The sequence below is a fragment of the Notolepis coatsorum genome (genome assembly GCF_963971535.1).
Source record: "Notolepis coatsorum genome assembly, chromosome: 1".
Taxonomy (NCBI): Eukaryota; Metazoa; Chordata; class Actinopteri; order Aulopiformes; family Paralepididae; genus Notolepis; species Notolepis coatsorum.
The window spans coordinates 96007237-96026269 of record NC_140165.1 but is presented as its reverse complement, the minus strand read 5'-3'; the positions used below and the strand labels follow the sequence as shown (position 1 = coordinate 96026269).

Genomic DNA, 19033 nt, shown 5'->3' with positions numbered 1-19033 from the left:
GTGCAGCTGGTCATCCCACATCACCTGTTGCTAAGCCTACTATTGAGCCTGCTCCAATGCCTACAACTCAGGCTTCCCAGGGGCCCACGGACCAATTGGAGCGCATCATCGGTATGCTGGAGCGTGTTCTTGAGCAAAGGCCTCAGCAGCGCCAGTTTCAGGGTAGGACAGACAATCATACTGATCATACTCAAGAGGCCAAAATAACAGAGGCAGGCCCCCGGTGGCCTGTGAGGTGTGCAGGGATGTTGGGCATACCACACGTTCCCATTGTGTGGCCAATCACCTCTGCTTTCTCTGCTATGCATCTGGCCATGCCCGTGCGGAATGCCCCAAGTCTACAGCGTGGCAACCATCTTGTGTGGTGTCTTCAGAACCCACCTCTGGGCAACAGGGAAACTAGAGGGCCAGCATTTGGGGGGGGGGTGGGTGTTGGGCCTTCTATCGATACCCCAGTAATGAGAGATGATGATTTAGAGTCCATTTACAAGAGTGTGTGTAGTGAAATGAGAACAGTGACTGAAGTTGTAATGCAGAATACACAGAAGCTTTCCCCTTATGACGATCTGTTTCATGCAAAAGTATTGCTTGGCGGCAAAGTTGAGGTGAGGGCCATGCTCGACAGTGGGTCGATGGCTTGTTCGTTGAGTGCAAAGATTTTGCCACAACTCTTACAGGAAGGAGTGTTGAAAAGCCCTGCATTGAGCCCAACAGACGCGATTCTTGTGGGATGCGGTGGATCAAAGACTACACCCTTAGGAGTGTGTGAGCTGGAGATGGAGGTGTTTGGCTGTCGTGTGACTGTCCCAACATTCGTGGTTGAAAATCAGGGAGATGACCTCATTGCTGGCAGTAACCTCCTAAAGTACAGCTAAAGATATCAGGGGACTTGTGGAACAAGGGGCCCACATCTGAACACGGTGAAGCTGAACACCACAAGTTATTGAGTTTGATGGCCAATGTGGAGATGTGGACAGGAAATGACATCCATGACAAAGTGGGGACCGTGAAAATAAAAAGAGCCGTGACTCTAGAGCCCTTCAGTGAACATTTGGTATGGGGCAGGTTACAGAGTGTGAACAACATCTCAGCTGGTAGTGCTGTCATTCTGGAGCCCAGCTGTGTGAAGTCAAGACCGGGATCAGTCCTGATTGGGAAGACAGTGGCCCTGCTGAGGAATGATGGATGGCTGCCAATGAAGGTGATAAATCCCTCTGGTAGATCAGTGACCCTCAGACGAAATGCCAAGCTTGCTGACGTTTATCCATGCATGGCCTTGGAGGATTTTGACTGCTCTGAGGTGGATGATGATTCACCACCCCTTTTGCAGCAACAGGTGCAGAGGGCAGATGATAACCACCGTGATGAATCGAGTCTGACTGATGATACATCCACCTTATCGGACAGATGTGACAGAGAAGAGGAACCTGGTGGATGTGATGGAAGTCCTGATTCAGTCTTACATGGTTTAGGGTTGTCTGACATAGATCTTGATTCCTGTGATGTGTCCTCTTGGGGTAAAGAAAAACTTGTGCATCTGATAGCTCAGTACCAGTCTATATTTTCCAGGCATAAGTTAGACTGTGGAAGGGCTACAGGCTGTCTTCACCGGATTCGACTCAGTGATGAGAAACCCTTTCGCTTGCCATACAGACAAGTTCCACCTAATCAGTATGAGAAGCTCAGGCTGGCATTGAGTGAGATGGAAGAACAAGAGATCATAAGGAAGTCAAATAGTGAGTTTGCTTCACCTTTGGTCATTGTTTGGAAGAAGTCGGGAGACCTGAGACTCTGTAATGACTTCCGATGGATTAACGCACGCACCATCAAAGACGCCCATCCTCTTCCACACCAGGCTGATGCTCTAGCAGCATTGGGTGGCAACGCCTACTTCTCCACCATGGACCTCACCTCCGGCTACTACAATGTTGAGATGCACGAGGATGACCGGAAGTATACAGCCTTTACATCGCCATTCGGACTATACGAATACAACCGCATGCCACAGGGTCTGTGCAACAGCCCTGCCACCTTCATGCGGATGATGCTTAACATCTTTGGGGATCAGAACTTCCTCAGTCTACTGTGCTATCTGGATGATGTCCTGGTGTTCGCGCCTACAGAAGACCTGGCCTTGGAGCGCCTGGAAATGGTCTTCGAACGACTTAAGGCTCACAACCTTAAATTGGCTCAGAAGAAATGTCATTTCTTCCAGAGCTCTGTGAGGTTCCTGGGACATGTCGTTAGTTCTGATGGCATCGCTACGGACTCTGACAAGGTAAAAGCCATCACTGCGCTGACAGAAGCTGACCTCATGGAAGAAGATACAGAGATTCCATCACAGCGGAAGATCCGGTCATTTCTGGGAATGGTGGTATACTACCAGCAATTCATTGAGGGCTGTTCCGCCATAGCCAAACCACTGTTTGGACTTACGACTGGGAACAAGGCTCCTCGTTGGAAAGGGAAGAAACGCCGGCCTCCTCGACGGACAATGACTGCGGCAGATTGGACAGATGAGTGCCGGGATGCTTTCCATCAGCTGAAGCAGGCCTTACTGGACCGGGTCGTTTTGGCCCATCCTGATTTCAGTGAATCTTTCCTGCTCTCAGTGGATGCCTCCAGTAATGGCCTTGGTGCAGTTTTGTCACAGGTGCCTGCGGGTGGGACAACAGCAAGACCAATTGCTTTCGCAAGCAAGTCGCTCACCTATGCACAGTCGAAGTATCCTGCGCATAGACTGGAATTTTTTGCTATGAAATGGGCAGTCCGTGACAAATTCCACCATTGGTTGAGGGGACACCAGTTCACAGTATGGACTGATAACAACCCGTTAACGTACATCTTATCCAAGGCAAAACTGGATGCGTGTGAACAGAGATGGGTTGCTAAGCTAGCCCCATACCAGTTTGACATCAAATACATCCCTGGTCCCAAAAATATTGTTGCAGATGCCCTGAGCAGAGAGCCTTTCATCCGGCCTAGTGCACTCCATCGTCTGACGAGGGTTGCGTACAAGACATTGCTGGGTGAAGCTGACGCTGTGCGCACAGAACAGGTTCAGGATGTGTTCCGTTGGTCTAATCATCCATTCGACGTGACCTCCGATGTTGAGCCTGCGGTGGCATGCCAGTGTGTGACTGTTTCCCAACCTGGTGCCCTTTCGAGACAGGAAGTAGCAGCTGTTTTTGAGTCACACAAGCTGCAAAACAGTGATATGGGGCCCCATGCGCTGCTGCTGCCACAGCTTCCTCAGATAGTCATGCCATCAGAAGAGATTGGTGGAGAGGTGCTGTCACATGATCAACTCATGAATAAGCAAAAAGATGACCATGTGTTAAACAAAGTGATTTCCTTTGTGGAGAGAGGACGAAGACCTTCAAGAAGAGAGCGTGCTCAGGAGTCTGTTGATGTTCTTCGGTCACTGAGGGGCTGGGATAAGCTAACAATGAGGAGGGGTGTGCTGTATCGCCTGTCAAGGAACACAGTTACAAAGAAGAAGATGTATCTGTATGTGGTCCCCGCTTCGCTGCAAGCCATGGTGCTGAAAGGTGTCCATGACGAGGCTGGTCACCAGGGCCAACAGCGGACTTTGTACCTTACCAGACAGCGGTTCTACTGGCAAGGCCTGGAGAAAGATGTGAGGGAGTATGTGAGGTGCTGTCGGCGATGCGTGATGAGCAAGACTCCTGAGCCTGAAGCCAGAGCACCATTGGAGAACATCATAACGACTGAGCCCCTTGAACTTGTGAGCATAGACTTCTGGTGTGCTGAGGATTCTGCAAACAAGTCCTTGGATGTGCTTGTCGCTACGGACCACTTCACCAAGATGGCACACGCCTTTTTGTGCCCAAATCAAACTGCTAAGGCTGTGGCTCATCAGTTGTGGCATAACTATTTCTGCGTGTATGGTTTTCCGAGACGCATTCACTCCGATAGGGGAGCCAATTTTGAGAGTGCTTTGATCGCTGAGCTCTTGAATGTTGCTGGTGTTCAAAAGTCCCACACCACACCTTATCATCCAATGGGCAATGGATCATGTGAGAGGATGAATAGGACTCTGGGAAACATGATAAGGGCTCTGCCTCCAAAGGCAAAGCACAGATGGCCGCAGGCACTCAAGTCTCTCACATTTGCCTACAATTGCACTATCCATGAGACCACCGGATATGCACCATTCTTGCTAATGTTTGGCAGAATACCGAGACTGCCTGTTGACATGGTCTTCAGTACGGTTCTGGACAACCCTGAGGTTGTGAACTATGATAAGTACATCCAGCTCTTGCGGAAGGATCTGAAGGAAGCTATGGGAATAGCACAAGCCACGGCAGTCAAGCAGTTGAGGAGGCATGGTGACATATACAACCGAAAAGTTCGGGGAGCACCTGTCGAAGTTGGTGACCGGGTATTGTTGGCCAACAAGGGAGAGCGTGGTAAACGAAAGCTTGCTGATCGGTTTGGTGGAACACCATCTACCATGTTGTTGGGATGAATGTTGACGGTCACACTTTTCAAGATTCAGCATGGCTCCACTGGCCAAGTGAAAACAGTGCATAGGAATCTGATAACACCAGTCAACTTCCTCCCGATCTCGGATGCTGCTTCTGAGGAGGAGATGGACATGTCTGACATGTCTGAGTCTGAAGATCTCAGTGAGCGGCGTAACCATGAAGATGAGGATGGAGCTTCATCGGTTTCTGCTGAGTACAGAACCAGTGTCTGGGTGTCAGAATTGCCTGCAGAGGGGACTAGTGTCATGGGCCAGGAGGATGATGGTGCCCAGGACCCTCCAAGTCTTGATCCAGCTCTGGGGTCATCACAGCCTGAATACCCTGCTCTACTTGGCAATATCCTTGGGGCACTGGTACCTCAAGATTCAATTGAGCCTGAGAGTGCACATGTAAATGAGGGACTGTCTCATACTGACCGCACATGTACTTCCATGTCTGACATGAATGACAAAGATGCACCTATCACCACACAACACAATACTGCCATTTCAGTTGTAGTTGGAAGGTCATTGAGTCATGTTAGGTCGAGAGCAGGCAGGTTATTTAAGCCTGTGTCACGGTTAATTGAGATGATGGATCATAGATATGAGATAGTTTGAATTTTTCACCCAGTTGGGGTTCAGGGTATTTCTGTTTGATTTGTTATCATCTTTATTCTAGTCAGAGGAAAGAGATGAGAATTTTTTTTGACCGTGCCTTTTGTGAGAGAGTCTCACATGGTGTTGATGGGAGGCTGGGTTCTGGGGAGGGATCCGGTCTCTGGACGTTTTGGGTTTAGTTTGAGCTGTTAACAGTCATAGTGTATATTTAACATGTAACAGGCATGTTTCGCCTATGAGGAGTAAGGGGTTTGGCCGACCAATTGCTTTTCTAATTCTTGTGAAGAATAGTCTTTTGACTGGACTACGTGTGACTGTTTTATTGCAGGGTCTGCATCCTCAAATTAGACTTGGAATTTAAAAAAAAATGTTTATATAAGATGTGATTTTCTTTTAATGTAATTTGTATTATGCTGTAGTGTTTTGTGCCTGGTTTGGATAATTTTTTTTGTTTTCTTTCCTTTTCTGTTGGGAGTGTGTGGGCAAGTGGAATTCAGCAGGGGGGAATGTAACAGAGTTTATTGTGATTCCACTTGTCAAGGTAACTAAGACCCAATAGCATGGCATTTAATGGTTCTAGGGATTCTTATTGGTTGGTGGGCGTTTCCTTGTGGGCTTCAACCCAAGTGTTCACGTTAGCGTGGCACCATTACATGAGGAAGCAGCCCATGGTAGGTTCACAGACAGTACACCAGAATGAACATAACATTCCTAAATGTTTAACTCTCACTACTAGTTGGAAGTATTAATGTAGGCATGTTGACAATACATTGTAGAAGGTAGCGACCGTATGGTAAATGTGTTAAAATAATAATTAAGTGAGATTGTGTCGAAAATGTAGATAACTAGCCCACATGTTAGTAGGCTAATTATTCCCAATTCTTCTGTAGTGAACGGTGTTCGAGGGGTCTGATGAGCCGACCACATAACCTGTCTAACCAGGATCTTTTGTGTGTTACCAGGTACAAAATATTGTCATTTGATTGTACATTGTTTATTATTTCATGTTATTATATTGACCATTACATGAGGAAGCAGCCCATGTGAACGGTGTTCGAGGGGTCTGATGAGCCGACCACATAACCTGTCTAACCAGGATCTTTTGTGTGTTACCAGAATAAACCACCCAAGACCGTGGAGCAAGTACACAACGCAGTAAAAAAGTACACAACGCATTGGTTATATGTGCATCAATAAAAACAAGATATTAAGGGGAGTGGACTGCCCCCCACAAAAATCACATAAACTACGCTATTAGTGATATAACGCTTGCTATTCAAATCATATAATTAACACCACACCCCCAAAATGTCTAGTTTATATTGTCATTTTCAAAATGATAATCTTGTCCCAAGCTCTGCCAGGTAAAACAATTGGGCTGTTGAATGGTGATCCATTTTGCGAATACATTCGATTTCTGATCTTTTGGTTGAATCCAAACGTCTGTTCGGAAACATTTCAGGGGATGTCTGGTCACTTATTATTCTGCTAGCTCAGGAGATAGAGCAGTCGTCTGGCAATCCGGAGGTTCCTTGTTCGATTCCCGCTCCTCCCGGGCAGTGTGTCGATGTGTCCTTGAGCAAGACACTTAACCCCTAATTGCTCCCGATGAGCAGGTTGGCACCTTGCATGGTTGCCTCCGCCGTCAATGTGTGAGTGAATGTGTGAGTTAATGGGTCAAATGTGAGTAACAAATTGTAAAGCGCTTTGGATAAAAGCGCTATATAAAAAAGCGCTATATAAAAAAGCCATTTACCATCCAGGAATGTAAACACTCCAACCTATTGCAGGCACTTATCTGTGTTTCATTACACGTATATGTGTGCATGCTTACCTTACTGTTTCGCCTGTTTTATTGCAACACTATTAAGGGCCCTTCTAAGGTTTCTCTCCTCCACATTGCCTGTGGTGCATTTTTTCCTATTGCCAGGTTTTAGTACGTTTTTCCTTACGCGTGGGGTATGTCTGGGAGTGTTGCATTAATACATTTTTTTTTATCCACTTTTTCTCCTCCTTTTTCAAATTTCTTCTCCCATCCCAATTTAGCCGTGCCAATTCTCCCCTCCCCTGTCTTGAACGTTGCTCGCATGTGCGCCCCACTGGCCGGTTGTCGGGAGGATAGAAGCCCATCACATGTCCCCTCCGATACATGTGGAGGCAGCCAGTCACATCTTTTCACCTGCCAGCGCGGACTCTCATTTTGGCGAGGAGTAACGTGTAGGAGGCTCACACTGCCCCCGCCATTTTCCTGTCTCTGCTGTGCAGGCGCCCCAACCGACCTATAGGAGTCGCTATTTACAACGACCAGAATACCACCCCACCGGCTTCCCTACCGCTAACTCTGCCAATTGAGTTAGTATGACGGCCGGCCCAAGCCGGAGGCAACGCAGACAGCCGGATTCGATACCGGTGTCTCTTGCGTTGGTGACGAGCGCAATGTCCGCTGCGCCACCCAGCCGCTGTTGCATTCATTTATTAAATTTATTTAAAACGTTTTGGACTTCATGGTGTTTTTGTTTTGTTCTTGATTTATTGTGGTGTTTCTTCTTGACTTGTTTAAAGAAGACGTTTCCGGCCCATGGGGACATTAACGTGTGTTGTCGGGCCTTACAAATACATTTGATTTGATTTGATTTGAACCTGCCTGAATGTCAAAGCTACGGGAGGCGGCCGGGGTGTATGCGTACCTACCGCGACCGTCTGTCTTTGTGCTGAAGATCGTGGGAATCTTGTGTTGAGGTCTTGGAAACTTCTTCCACAACTTGTCAAACAGGTCCCCAGGCATGTCTGTGTCTCCTGCTCCTGTAGTCCCTCCTCCTGCTCCTCCTGTAGTCCCTCCTCCTCCTGCTCCTGTAGTCCCTCCTCCTCCTCCTGACCCCCTCCGGTTCCTCCGGCCTCCTCCTGCTCCTCCCCCCGTCTTCTCTCCAGTCCTGGATTTGTACTGGTCGGTGATCTCCCTCAGGGTTCTGTTGACGTGGAGGTCTGGTCGCTTCTGGAAGGTTCTCTTACACAGAGGACACTGGCACACCTGGAATGGAATGGTTAACGGAGAGAGAGGAGAGGAGAGGGAGAAAAGCAGAGGACATTTGAATTAGAATTGATATGATTAAACAGCTGTTCCCATTCTGATCTACATTCTTGAATGGTGCACTGTGGAATATATTGCCAATATCTCTTAACCTATGTATAAACTACGCCCCCTTCCTCCCCTCCCCCCCCCCCCCCCACATTGTTCACCTGGTACTTAACTGCTCCCCCAACTGGGGAGAGGGATCTTTTTACCTGACTGATGGAGCTGGTCTGTTTAGGTAAGATCTCCAGCCATATTCTCTATTGTTGTAATGATTTGATTTGATCTGGTTAATAAACCTTATTATCTGGACCCTCTGAGTGAGCAAGTCATTTGACTCTATTCCTATTTCAATACTATTATTATCCTACAATTTGGCGTCGCGAACTTCGAGTTTTGTGCAGACTGATCTGTTCTCAGGTGTAGAGAGAAAAGGATTAGTTTAGGCCGGCCGGTATCTGGAACACATTGGTGTGATCCCCACTTCTCTCTACACAAGGTGAGCATTACAGTGTGTTTTAATATTCGAGACTATGGCTGGACAATAGAATAACGTGTATTGAATATCTGGGCTGTATTGGGATTCGTTACGGGGGAAACGCGTGTACTCCGGTCCTTATCAGGAGGTTCTGATAGGATTTGCTAGGTTGAAGTGCTATTCCTGGTCGAGTCGGAGCCGACCAAAATCTAAGGCACACAGTAAGGTTGTTGGATTGCTAACCCAAGTCTAGCTGATGCAGACTGAAATATAGGCAACAAAAGGAGATACGTGAGCTTATTAGAGTGATATCATTGGAAAACGCTACTCTCTTAGAAACTGTTCTGTGATTCTTTTGGCAAAGAGGCGGGAAGTTAGGACCGAGAAGCTGTTATAATCATAATTAGATTTAACAGAGTAACGTCATTATATTCATAGTTTCAACCTCAAACTAAGCTCACAACCTCTTCCATTCCTGAAAACGATGTATTCAGATTGAATTAACCAATTGATCATACAGATAGCGGGAAGGTGACCGGCGATGTCTTGGTAGTACGTGAATGTACATTTAACGGGACATTAGTCGCGGGTTGAAGGGACAGAGAGTATGATTAAAAGGTATATATAATCTAATATATCGCTGTTAAATTTCGAAGTTCAGGATTCGGTCGTTATGTTTTAAAAACAATGTATATTTAGATCAAGGGTATAAATGCCTTGTCGCGGCAGAGTGCTGGTCGACTAAACGAACAGCGATCCAATACAGACGAGGTATATACACACGTTAACTTTTATGTATTTTCGTTTGTTTGTCTGTTTGAGTCTCGTTTGTATGTGCACAGTATTAGAACCCGCCGAAGGTGTTTTAGTGAGTTAAGAACGAACCGGCTGATATCGCGCCTAGCATTGGGAGACGAGTTAACGTTATACAGGGAAGCCAGGAAAGTGATTTCCGGTTGGGAATTGTAGTTTTGGTTCCACTTCCGGTTTCACGATAGGTAATGATAACGGCACTATAAATTACATAGTGATAACGATACATAAAGTAATTGGGATAATATGTATAATGATTCAACATCTAAATTAGTTATAGCAGTATACAACTGAAATACATATATCTTAGAATCAGCCCTGACAAATTAACTTTGACTTGAATGAATGCCCAATTGGTTCTCTAGAACAATATAGATTGCTACAGAAAATAAGTTATAATTAAGATACCAAGTATATAAAATAAGTTATAATTAAGATACCAAGTATATAAGATTGAGTGTCTGGTCTCCACCTTATATGCAATTATTTAGTTATAACTAAAAACAGGGCATTTGTTCTATTTATTTGTTCTATTTATCTATATCTGTTTGTCTATATCTCTCTCTCCTGCTCTTTCTCTCTCCTCCTCACTGTTTACCAGTCATACCGTTTTGACAACACGGGTGATCATATCAGGGACGTTACGTCGAGGGCAACGCGGAACATATAGCTGGTATCATGGGGCGTTCACTAAGCAAAAATGACGTTACCGGCAACTCTCCGTGCGACTTCATGCTAACAAAATATGGACCTATAGCTGTAAAATATTTGGGATTATGGTCAAAATGGACAAAAAACAACTGGCCAGTCCTAGGGTGTTTTCATAACGGGAAACTTAGGGGCGTACGCGAAAGTTTCCGTGAACATGCCAGGTCGTTTACCATGAGAAAACATAGTCGTATCGAACATGCATTGGTTTTGTGGCAATGTGAAATAGATTTGAGAAATATGACACGGTTAAAAGAAGAGGCGGAAAAAATTATTATAACGCAGTCTCAAACCGAAACGCTTGACAACGGAAAAGACAGAGAAAGTAACAAAAAGCCCAATATCAAAAATGTTAAAGGCCTATATCCAAGCCTGACCGCGTGCGTGGTAGAGGCCGATTCAGACGATGACGTGTCCACAAGAGTAACGTTTAACAGACGTGCACATGTGGTTTTAGATAGGAGCCCAGACGACAGAGAAATTGTAGACGCAGGACCAACGCCGTCACCACCAGCGAACAGAATAGAAAAGGTTAAAACGCCACCAGAACCATCACAAATGGTCACTAGATCCGAGAAACCGACCAGCACATATCCTATGAGAATTGTCCCACTAGGCGAAAATGTAAACGCTACAGTTTACCGACCATGGTCACCGACAGAATTAAAAGGACTCGTTGAACAATTTCCCAAACCCGACAGAGACCCAATGGGTTTTATCGAACAATTGGATTTAATATGCCATTGCTATAGCCCGACCCCTAGAGACATAAAACAGCTAATGTTGGGATGTCTAGGAAATAAATATCACAGCGTCTCAACGCAAATGGCTATTCCAAGCAGTGATGCCTGGAGTGAAAACAACACTAGGGAACAGTGTATTACTGCGATAGCAGCCGCGGTACAAGGTTTGGCAAGGCGAAATGCATGCATGTCAAATATCACAGCTTGCGTTCAAAACGAGTCTGAAACAGTCGATGCGTTTTACAGTAAATTCAAAGCGGCTTGGGCCGCGAACAGCGGATTAACGGCAGACGAGGGACTCGCAATCCAGGTATCCTATTTCGTTAACGGCCTCCTACCACACGTTGGAAAACATTTGAAAGCCGTCCAGTTAGATTGGGAGAGCTCTCCTATTACAAACGTTAAGAACGCAGCCATCAATATAGAACGACAGCATCACGACAAGAAACGTGTCATCAAAGACATCGGAGTCTTTGTATCTCGACCAGAGGTGGTAGAAGAGGAAGCAATACACTGTTACCCAGCTAGAAATGATTACCCCCAGGGAAATAACCAAAGGGGTGGGGGTGGGAGCACGCGAAACGGGCCTCCACAGGGGAACGGGTCACAAACATGTTACCACTGCAATCAACCAGGACACCGAATACAGGAGTGTTCCCATGTAACATGTCATATTTGCCAACAAAAGGGCCATGTGGCGTTCTATTGTCAAAAGGAGAATAGAAAAAATGAAAAGAAAGGGGACTATATGCAAAGAGACTCACGCAGGCCCCACAAACCCCATCCTAGCGCCCCACCATATGCAGATTACACTATGGCGGATCCGTTCAAAGGAGACGAGGCGACGAATATCGCATAGAGGTGCCAACAGGAAAAAAATATCTGTCTGGAGAATGTTATGCAAATATTAACAGCAAATCCCGAAGAGGAACCCAAAATTAACTTAATGATAAATAACAAAGAAGTTACTTTCATGATAGACACAGGAGCAACACAATCATCAATCGATGAGAGTACAATGTCATTACCATTGTCTGGACAGTCTGTATTAACAGTCGGGATAAGCGGCATCCCACAGACACTGTCTATACCAGTTAAAATAGAATCAACTAGCGATTCTTTTTCAACTGAACACTCTTTGTTATTAACATCTAAAGCAGCAGTTAATCTTTGTGGACGAGATTTGCTTTGTAAAATGAACGCTAACATTTACTGCTCACAGGATGGAGTCTTTTTACAGCTACCAGAGAAGGGAGAAAGAATTGAAATGCAACAGATGATGTCACAACGAGTGGGAAACGTGATAGAATACAGATGGAAATTAAATAATGATCCTATCAATGAGTTTGTTTCCACAGCATTGAAAGAAATAACAGAAGCCGACACATGAGTGAACGCGAGGTGTTTACAGATGAAGTTCCTGGCCGAACACCACGTAACAGCGTCCAAATGGGATACAGACGTACCAAAAGTATATATAGAAAAGGTAAAATCATCCATTGGTAAGACCACACTGTTTCCAGCATTCTCAGAAATATACATCTCCCATGAAGGCATTACAGCCACAGTAATCTTATCAGAAGTTCAAAGAGTGGCAATTCATGACTCTGATTATACCCCACACATACCAATCGCATTCGACACGGCGGAAGGGGAACAGGACTTGTCCCCCATGATGATAAGACTACAGACACACAAAAGAACGGCTACCTCCCACACTGTTAAGATGAAAAATGGGTGGAATTTAACTAGATTGAAAGATGGATACATAATAGCCATACCCCCATTCATGATTGAAGGGCCATTGATATGCATACCAGAGCCCCCACACGCTGTTTTCCTTCCTGAAACTTCATTGTCTAAGGTACCTCATAAACTGTGGGCATCGCACTACACTGAGGTCGGGCTAATGACATCTGCAGTCCCCCACAGAGTCACACTGAAACCAGATTGTACCCCTCCCAAACTAAAGCAGTATCCGCTGAAACAGGAAGCCATCGATGGAATAACACCAGTAATAAAATCACTGCTATCACAAGGTATTTTAAAACACTGCGAAAGTCCTTGCAACACACCAATTTGTCCCATTATAAAGGCTAACAAACGCGATTGGCGATTTATACAAGACTTGAGAGCCATATGAGAGCCATAAATCAATGTGTGATCCCCATCACCCCATTGGTTTCTGATTCATCTACAGTAATGGCATTAATCCCCGCAACAACAACACATTACACAGTCGTGGATTTATCCAGTGCATATTTTAGTTTCGCAATCCATGCCGACTCACAATATCTTTTCGTTTTCGAGTTTAATGGTAAACAACTGACGTGGACAAGAGCACCACAAGGATACACAGAATCAGGAACATTGTATAGTCAAGCTTTGCACCACGACCTAAAAGATATACAGTTCCCCGGCTGAAGTACACTGTTAATGTTCATAGATGACCTATTGTTGTCATCCCCAAGTGAAGCAGCATGCCACACAGACTCTGTCATACTATTGACTGCCCTTGCACACAAAGGACACAAAGCGTCATTGCCAAAACTACAGTTTTGCAAAACCAGAGTAAAATACCTGGGACACACACTCGACGGTTCGAAACGGGTAATATCCCACACCCGAGTACAAGCTCTGCAAAACTGCCCCAATCCAAAATCAAAGACAGAAATGCTATCATTTTTGGGAGCAGCTAATTTTTGTCGCCAACACTTGTTCAACTACGCCGCGCTAGACCAGCCTCTTCGTGCACTAACGTTATCTGACCAACCCAAACAGATCACATGGACTCCGACACTACAACTTCGTTCCAAGCAATGAAAGAAGCTTTAACCACAGCGCCCGGCCTTGGCATGCCAGACTACAGTATGGAATTCTCACTTTTTGCCGCAGAAAGAGAAGGCTATGCGACAGGGATCCTAGCCCAGAGACATTGTGACAAGATGAGACCAATAGCCTACTATTCACAAAGACTTGATAGTGTAGCCTTGGGGTATGCTCCGTGCCTACGATCAGTTGCTGCAGCCGCGTTCTGCGTATCGAGAAGCGCCAACATTACTCTAGAACATCCAGTAACAGTCTACGTCCCACATTCTGTGTGTATTATTTTACAAAACGCAGCTACACAACACTTATCAGCATCCAGACACACTACATACACAGCGATCCTATTGGCAAACCCAAGCTTGACCATAAAACGTGCACCGCCAATAAACCCAGCAAATTTTGTTCCCCTATATGAGGATAACGAAATGTCACATAACTGTATAGATACAATCTCAGCTGTCACCTCATTTGGAAACATGCTGACGGTAGAGTTGTAGCTCCAAAACAACTCCTTCCCCTATTAGTAAGATTAGCACATGGACTTAGCCACGTGTCAAAATTCGCAATGGTGGGCAGTATCACTTCACAGTGGCACGCGCCAGGCATCACCAGTTTAGCTCACCAATACTGCTCAAGATGTGTTGTATGCAATCAACACAATATAGGTAAAGCTATAAAGACTAAACGTGGCGCCCACCCACCACCTTGGGGACCATTTGTTAACATCCAAATGGATTTCATCCAATTAGAGAAAAGCATGGGATACCAGTACGCACTAGTCTTAGTAGATATGTTCTCTAAATGGGTCGAAGTCTTCCCATGCAAACGCAACGACGCTCAAGCAGTAGCTAAGGTATTAGTCAAAGAAATAATTCCAAGATTCGGGTGTCCACACTCCATAAATTCAGACAGAGGTACTCACTTTACGGCACAACTGATAAACAACTTATCTACCGCATTAGGCATGAAAATACACCTGCACACACCCTACCACCCTGAAAGTGCAGGTGCGGTAGAAAGACAAAACTCAACCATCAAGAACCGTCTAGCTAAGACATGTACAGAGACAGGCCTTAAATGGCCCGACGCCCTCCCCTTAGTATTAATGCAAATGAGATCAATGCCAAACAGAGGAACAGGATTGTCGCCTCACGAGATATTATTTGGACGTCCAATGACGGCCCCGACCACAATGCTTCCCCCGCTATCACAAGTCCAGTTATTACTAGCAGACGAAATTGCTATTAACTATTACAAAGCTTTGTGTGCCCAGATGAAGAGACTCCACCCCTTAGTGAGGCAGGCACAACCACAACCACCAACAACACCATGTCATGGATTGAACCCAGGTGACTATGTATATATAATGGTGTTCAAAAGAAAAAAGTAAACTAAACCCCAGATGGTCTGGTCCATTTCAGGTGTTGCTAGTAACGGACACGGCAGTAAAGTGCGACGGAAAAGCATCCTGGATCCACGCATCCCACTGCAAAAGGGCAAATCTACCATGAGACCAGTAACAATAGGAAAAATGACCACCAACTGGAACTGCTTAATCATCGCATGCGGCATAGCGGGATGCATTGTGTGGGCGACACTGGACGAACCTCAATCATGGACCAATGGGTTTAAGGGCGGTAAGGGGAAAGCAGTTGAACGCACCAAAAGATATGTTAACAGTCACCGCAACAACCTATATTTAAAGCTAAGCCAAGCAGTCGCACATTTTGCTAACCAATCAAATTGCTATGTATGCGGCTTAATACCCCATTCTACCGAAGATGGAATTCCGTTAATGGGCCTCCCACTAACAGAATGCCACAAAGCCTCTCTAAACAAGTCCACAGGGACAGCTGAAAGCTGCACAAAATCAAATATGAAGATTCGACAAAGTCATGATACTAATGGAATACCAGTTTCTATTACCCCAGTGAAGTTTACAGATTGTGTGTCTCAAAAGGGTTGGGGAAAGAATGTCGGGGTGTTGGAACATTGTGAAGTGCCCCAGGCGACCCGCAAACGAAGAACGATATCCCCCCGGACCAGAGACAATATCTACCCCATCCGCCAACAAAGATTAACACCACCCTGGGACAACATCTACCCTGTAAAGACGCCACTGAAACCTACAACCAAAGAACCCCCCACCACCCCCCAAAGCACACAACGAACGACAACACCAGCCCCGCCTGGGACCTACTGGATATGTGGCGCAAAAGCTTACCCATCCCTTCCACCCGGATGGAAAGGCACATGTGCATTAGGATATTTAGTGCCAGCCATGAGAGTGACACCGACCCTACCACAACACCCACTGACTAGAAAGACACGCCACGCAAATGACTTCCACACACATGACCGGGCCTGCAATACATGCGATTTTTTCAGAGCACTAATCCCCTCCTATGGTGTGATGTCAGCCCTAGATCAAATCGCAGACCTATCCACACTGATAGAAGACTTAGCCAACACAGATGCTGAAGGACTGTCACTCGTCAGCAACGAACTGACATCAGTCAGATTGATGACATTGCAGAACAGAGCAGCGCTGGACTTCCTGCTATCTAGTACTGGAGGAACATGTAAACTAATCGGTCAAGAATGCTGTGTCTACATACCTGCAAACGACAACATGACTATACCAAGCATCATTGAACACCTGCACAACATCTCCAGAGCCGCACACATCCCCCCAACGTATACCATGTCCGATTGGATGACCGAGAAACTTGGTACAATAGGAGCAGTGGTAGTTCGGTACTGTACATTATGTATGCAGTAATAATATTTGTTATCCTAGTAGTGTGTGTGCATGCTATAAAATTCGGAGTTGGATACATCACAAAAGTACTCTGCACAAGCCAACCCCCCCCGATAACCATGATGATCGCCACGACCATGAGAGAAGAAATGCAAAACGAACCCACCAACCCCCTCGCACCATACTTCCACAGATACGCACTAGAATCCACAATGCAGAACCTCTAAACCTTACTATTTTAATTCATTTTATATTTCTTTTCATTTCTTTAACATTCCTGTAAATTGTGTCATTCACTGAGCTAATGGTCATATTTGCATTAAGTCCTATTCCATTCATGTTTTATCCAACCTTTAAAATGATTTTACCATTTTATCTCATGTTTACTATTTTAATTCATTTTATATTTCTTTTCATTTCTTTATCCAACCTTTAAATGATGTATATTTTACCATTTTATCTCATTGTTTACTATTTTAATTCATTTTATATTTCTTTTCATTTCTTTATCCAACCTTTAAATGATGTATATTTTACCATTTTATCTCATTGTTTACTATTTTAATTCATTTTATATTTCTTTTCATTTCTTTCATTCACGTTTATATCTCTTTGCCAACCTTTAAATGATTTTATATTTTACCATTGCCAACCTTTAAATGATTTTATATTATACCATTGACCTGATGGTCATAGCCAGATGACAGTGTATATACTAAAGTAAAAGGTGTTGCCATCAAGTAAAAAGTAAAAGGGACGATATTCACAACCCTGAAAATACACATAGATCTTAACCCACACTGTATAAATACTGACATTTAAATAATAACTCATTTTATATTTACTTTCATTTCTTTAATTGTGTATTTTATATTTCACCATATTCTATCTCATTTATTAATTCATTTTATATTTACTTTCATTCCTTTAATTGTTTATTTTATATTTCACCAAATTATCTCATTTATTAATTCATTTTATATTTCTTTTCATTCCTTTAAATTGTGTATCTCATGTGTTTACTATTTTATATTTCTTTTCATTCCTTAAAATTGTGTCATTCATTGACCCTATGACCAAAATAGGTCACAACAAGTTTATAATTTTACTATTTTATCTCATGTTCACTATTTTAAACTCATTTTATGTTGACCTTACCTATTCCAGTCATATATCTGAGAATACTTGTCCCAGTCACATTATAAAAGAGAAAAGGACCCAACTGTGGAATATATTGCCAATATCTCTTAACCTATGTATAAACTACGCCCCCTTCCTCCCCTCCCCTCCCCCCCATTGTTCACCTGGTACTTAACTGCTCCCCCAACTGGGGAGAGGGATCTTTTTACCTGACTGACGGAGCTGGTCTGTTTAGGTAAGATCTCCAGCCATATTCTCTATTGTTGTAATGATTTGATTTGATCTGGTTAATAAACCTTATTATCTGGACCCTCTGAGTGAGCAAGTCATTTGACTCTATTCCTATTTCAATACTATTATCCTACAGCACCATAAATGTCTGCAGTAGAACGTTTGATAAGGGTGCCATGAAACATGTTGGTCGAGTCTAAGGTGGGTCAGTGTTGTCATAGAAACTTTCTAAACTCTCTCTGAATGTCTCTCGCTCTCCGTCTCTCTCTCTCTCTGTCTCCCCCTCTCCCCCCCCCTCTCTCTCTCTCTCTCTCTCTCTCTCTCTCTCTCGCTCTCCGTCTCTCTCTCTCTCTCTCTCTCTCTCTCTCTCTCTCTCTCTCTCTCCCTCTCCCCCCCCCCTCTCTCTCTCTCTCTCTCTCTCTCTCTCTCTCTCTCTCTCTCTCTCTCTCTCTCTCTCTCTCTCTCTCTCTCTCTCTCTCTCTCTCCCCCTCTCTCCCAATCCATCACCCACCTTGGCTCCATCCCAGTATCGTATTATACAGGCCATGCAGAAACTGTGCCCACATGGAGTGGAGGAGGGGCTGGTGAACATATCCAGACATATAGAACACAGGAACGGATTGTCAGTCTGAAGACCCATAGTTATGGACATCCTGGAAGGAGAGAGAGGGTAATAGGTCATGTAGTAGTATGGCTTGACCAAGAACTATCATTTAAATGTCATAGATAACATCATGAGGAAAATTTACTTCAGTATGGGTGTTCTTTACCGCAACAGAAAGTTTTACATTTACAGTTATAAAAAAGCAAATTTCACAACTCATACTACCCATAATGGACTATGCTGATATAGTTCAGTTCAGTTCAGTTATTTTTTATTTCGGGCTTTGGACACATAACAACGGTCATTCCATAAATCACCAAACTTTTACCAGCTGCTATTGCAGCATTGTCCAATTGTCCGAAAAGGGCTAGGGAGAAGCACTAGGCTTGTCGGGCCCTACCCCTGAAGACTTACGTTTCATATTTTTTTTAAATTTTTTAAAATTTTAAAATTTACATACATACATAGTAGATACATATAGTACACATTTCAGTGCACACATATAGTACACATTACAGTACACATTACAGTATAGTATACCTGCAG

General features: G+C 44.4%; 1 protein-coding gene across 1 annotated transcript in view; it reads right to left on the bottom strand.

Annotated features, from left to right (window-relative positions):
• LOC311243505 (zinc finger protein RFP-like) overlaps positions 1 to 18523 on the bottom strand; it is a gene marked incomplete at both ends in the record, with an annotated part of 81403 nt that extends 62880 nt beyond the window's left edge. Inside the window, 3 exons of the mRNA XM_084332746.1 lie at positions 2906 to 3182; positions 7987 to 8138; positions 18395 to 18523. Of these exons, the coding sequence (XP_084188872.1) occupies positions 2906 to 3182; positions 7987 to 8138; positions 18395 to 18523 (558 nt within the window). The remainder of the gene's footprint in view (positions 1 to 2905; positions 3183 to 7986; positions 8139 to 18394) is intronic.
• Between the last annotated feature and the right edge of the window lie 510 nt (positions 18524 to 19033).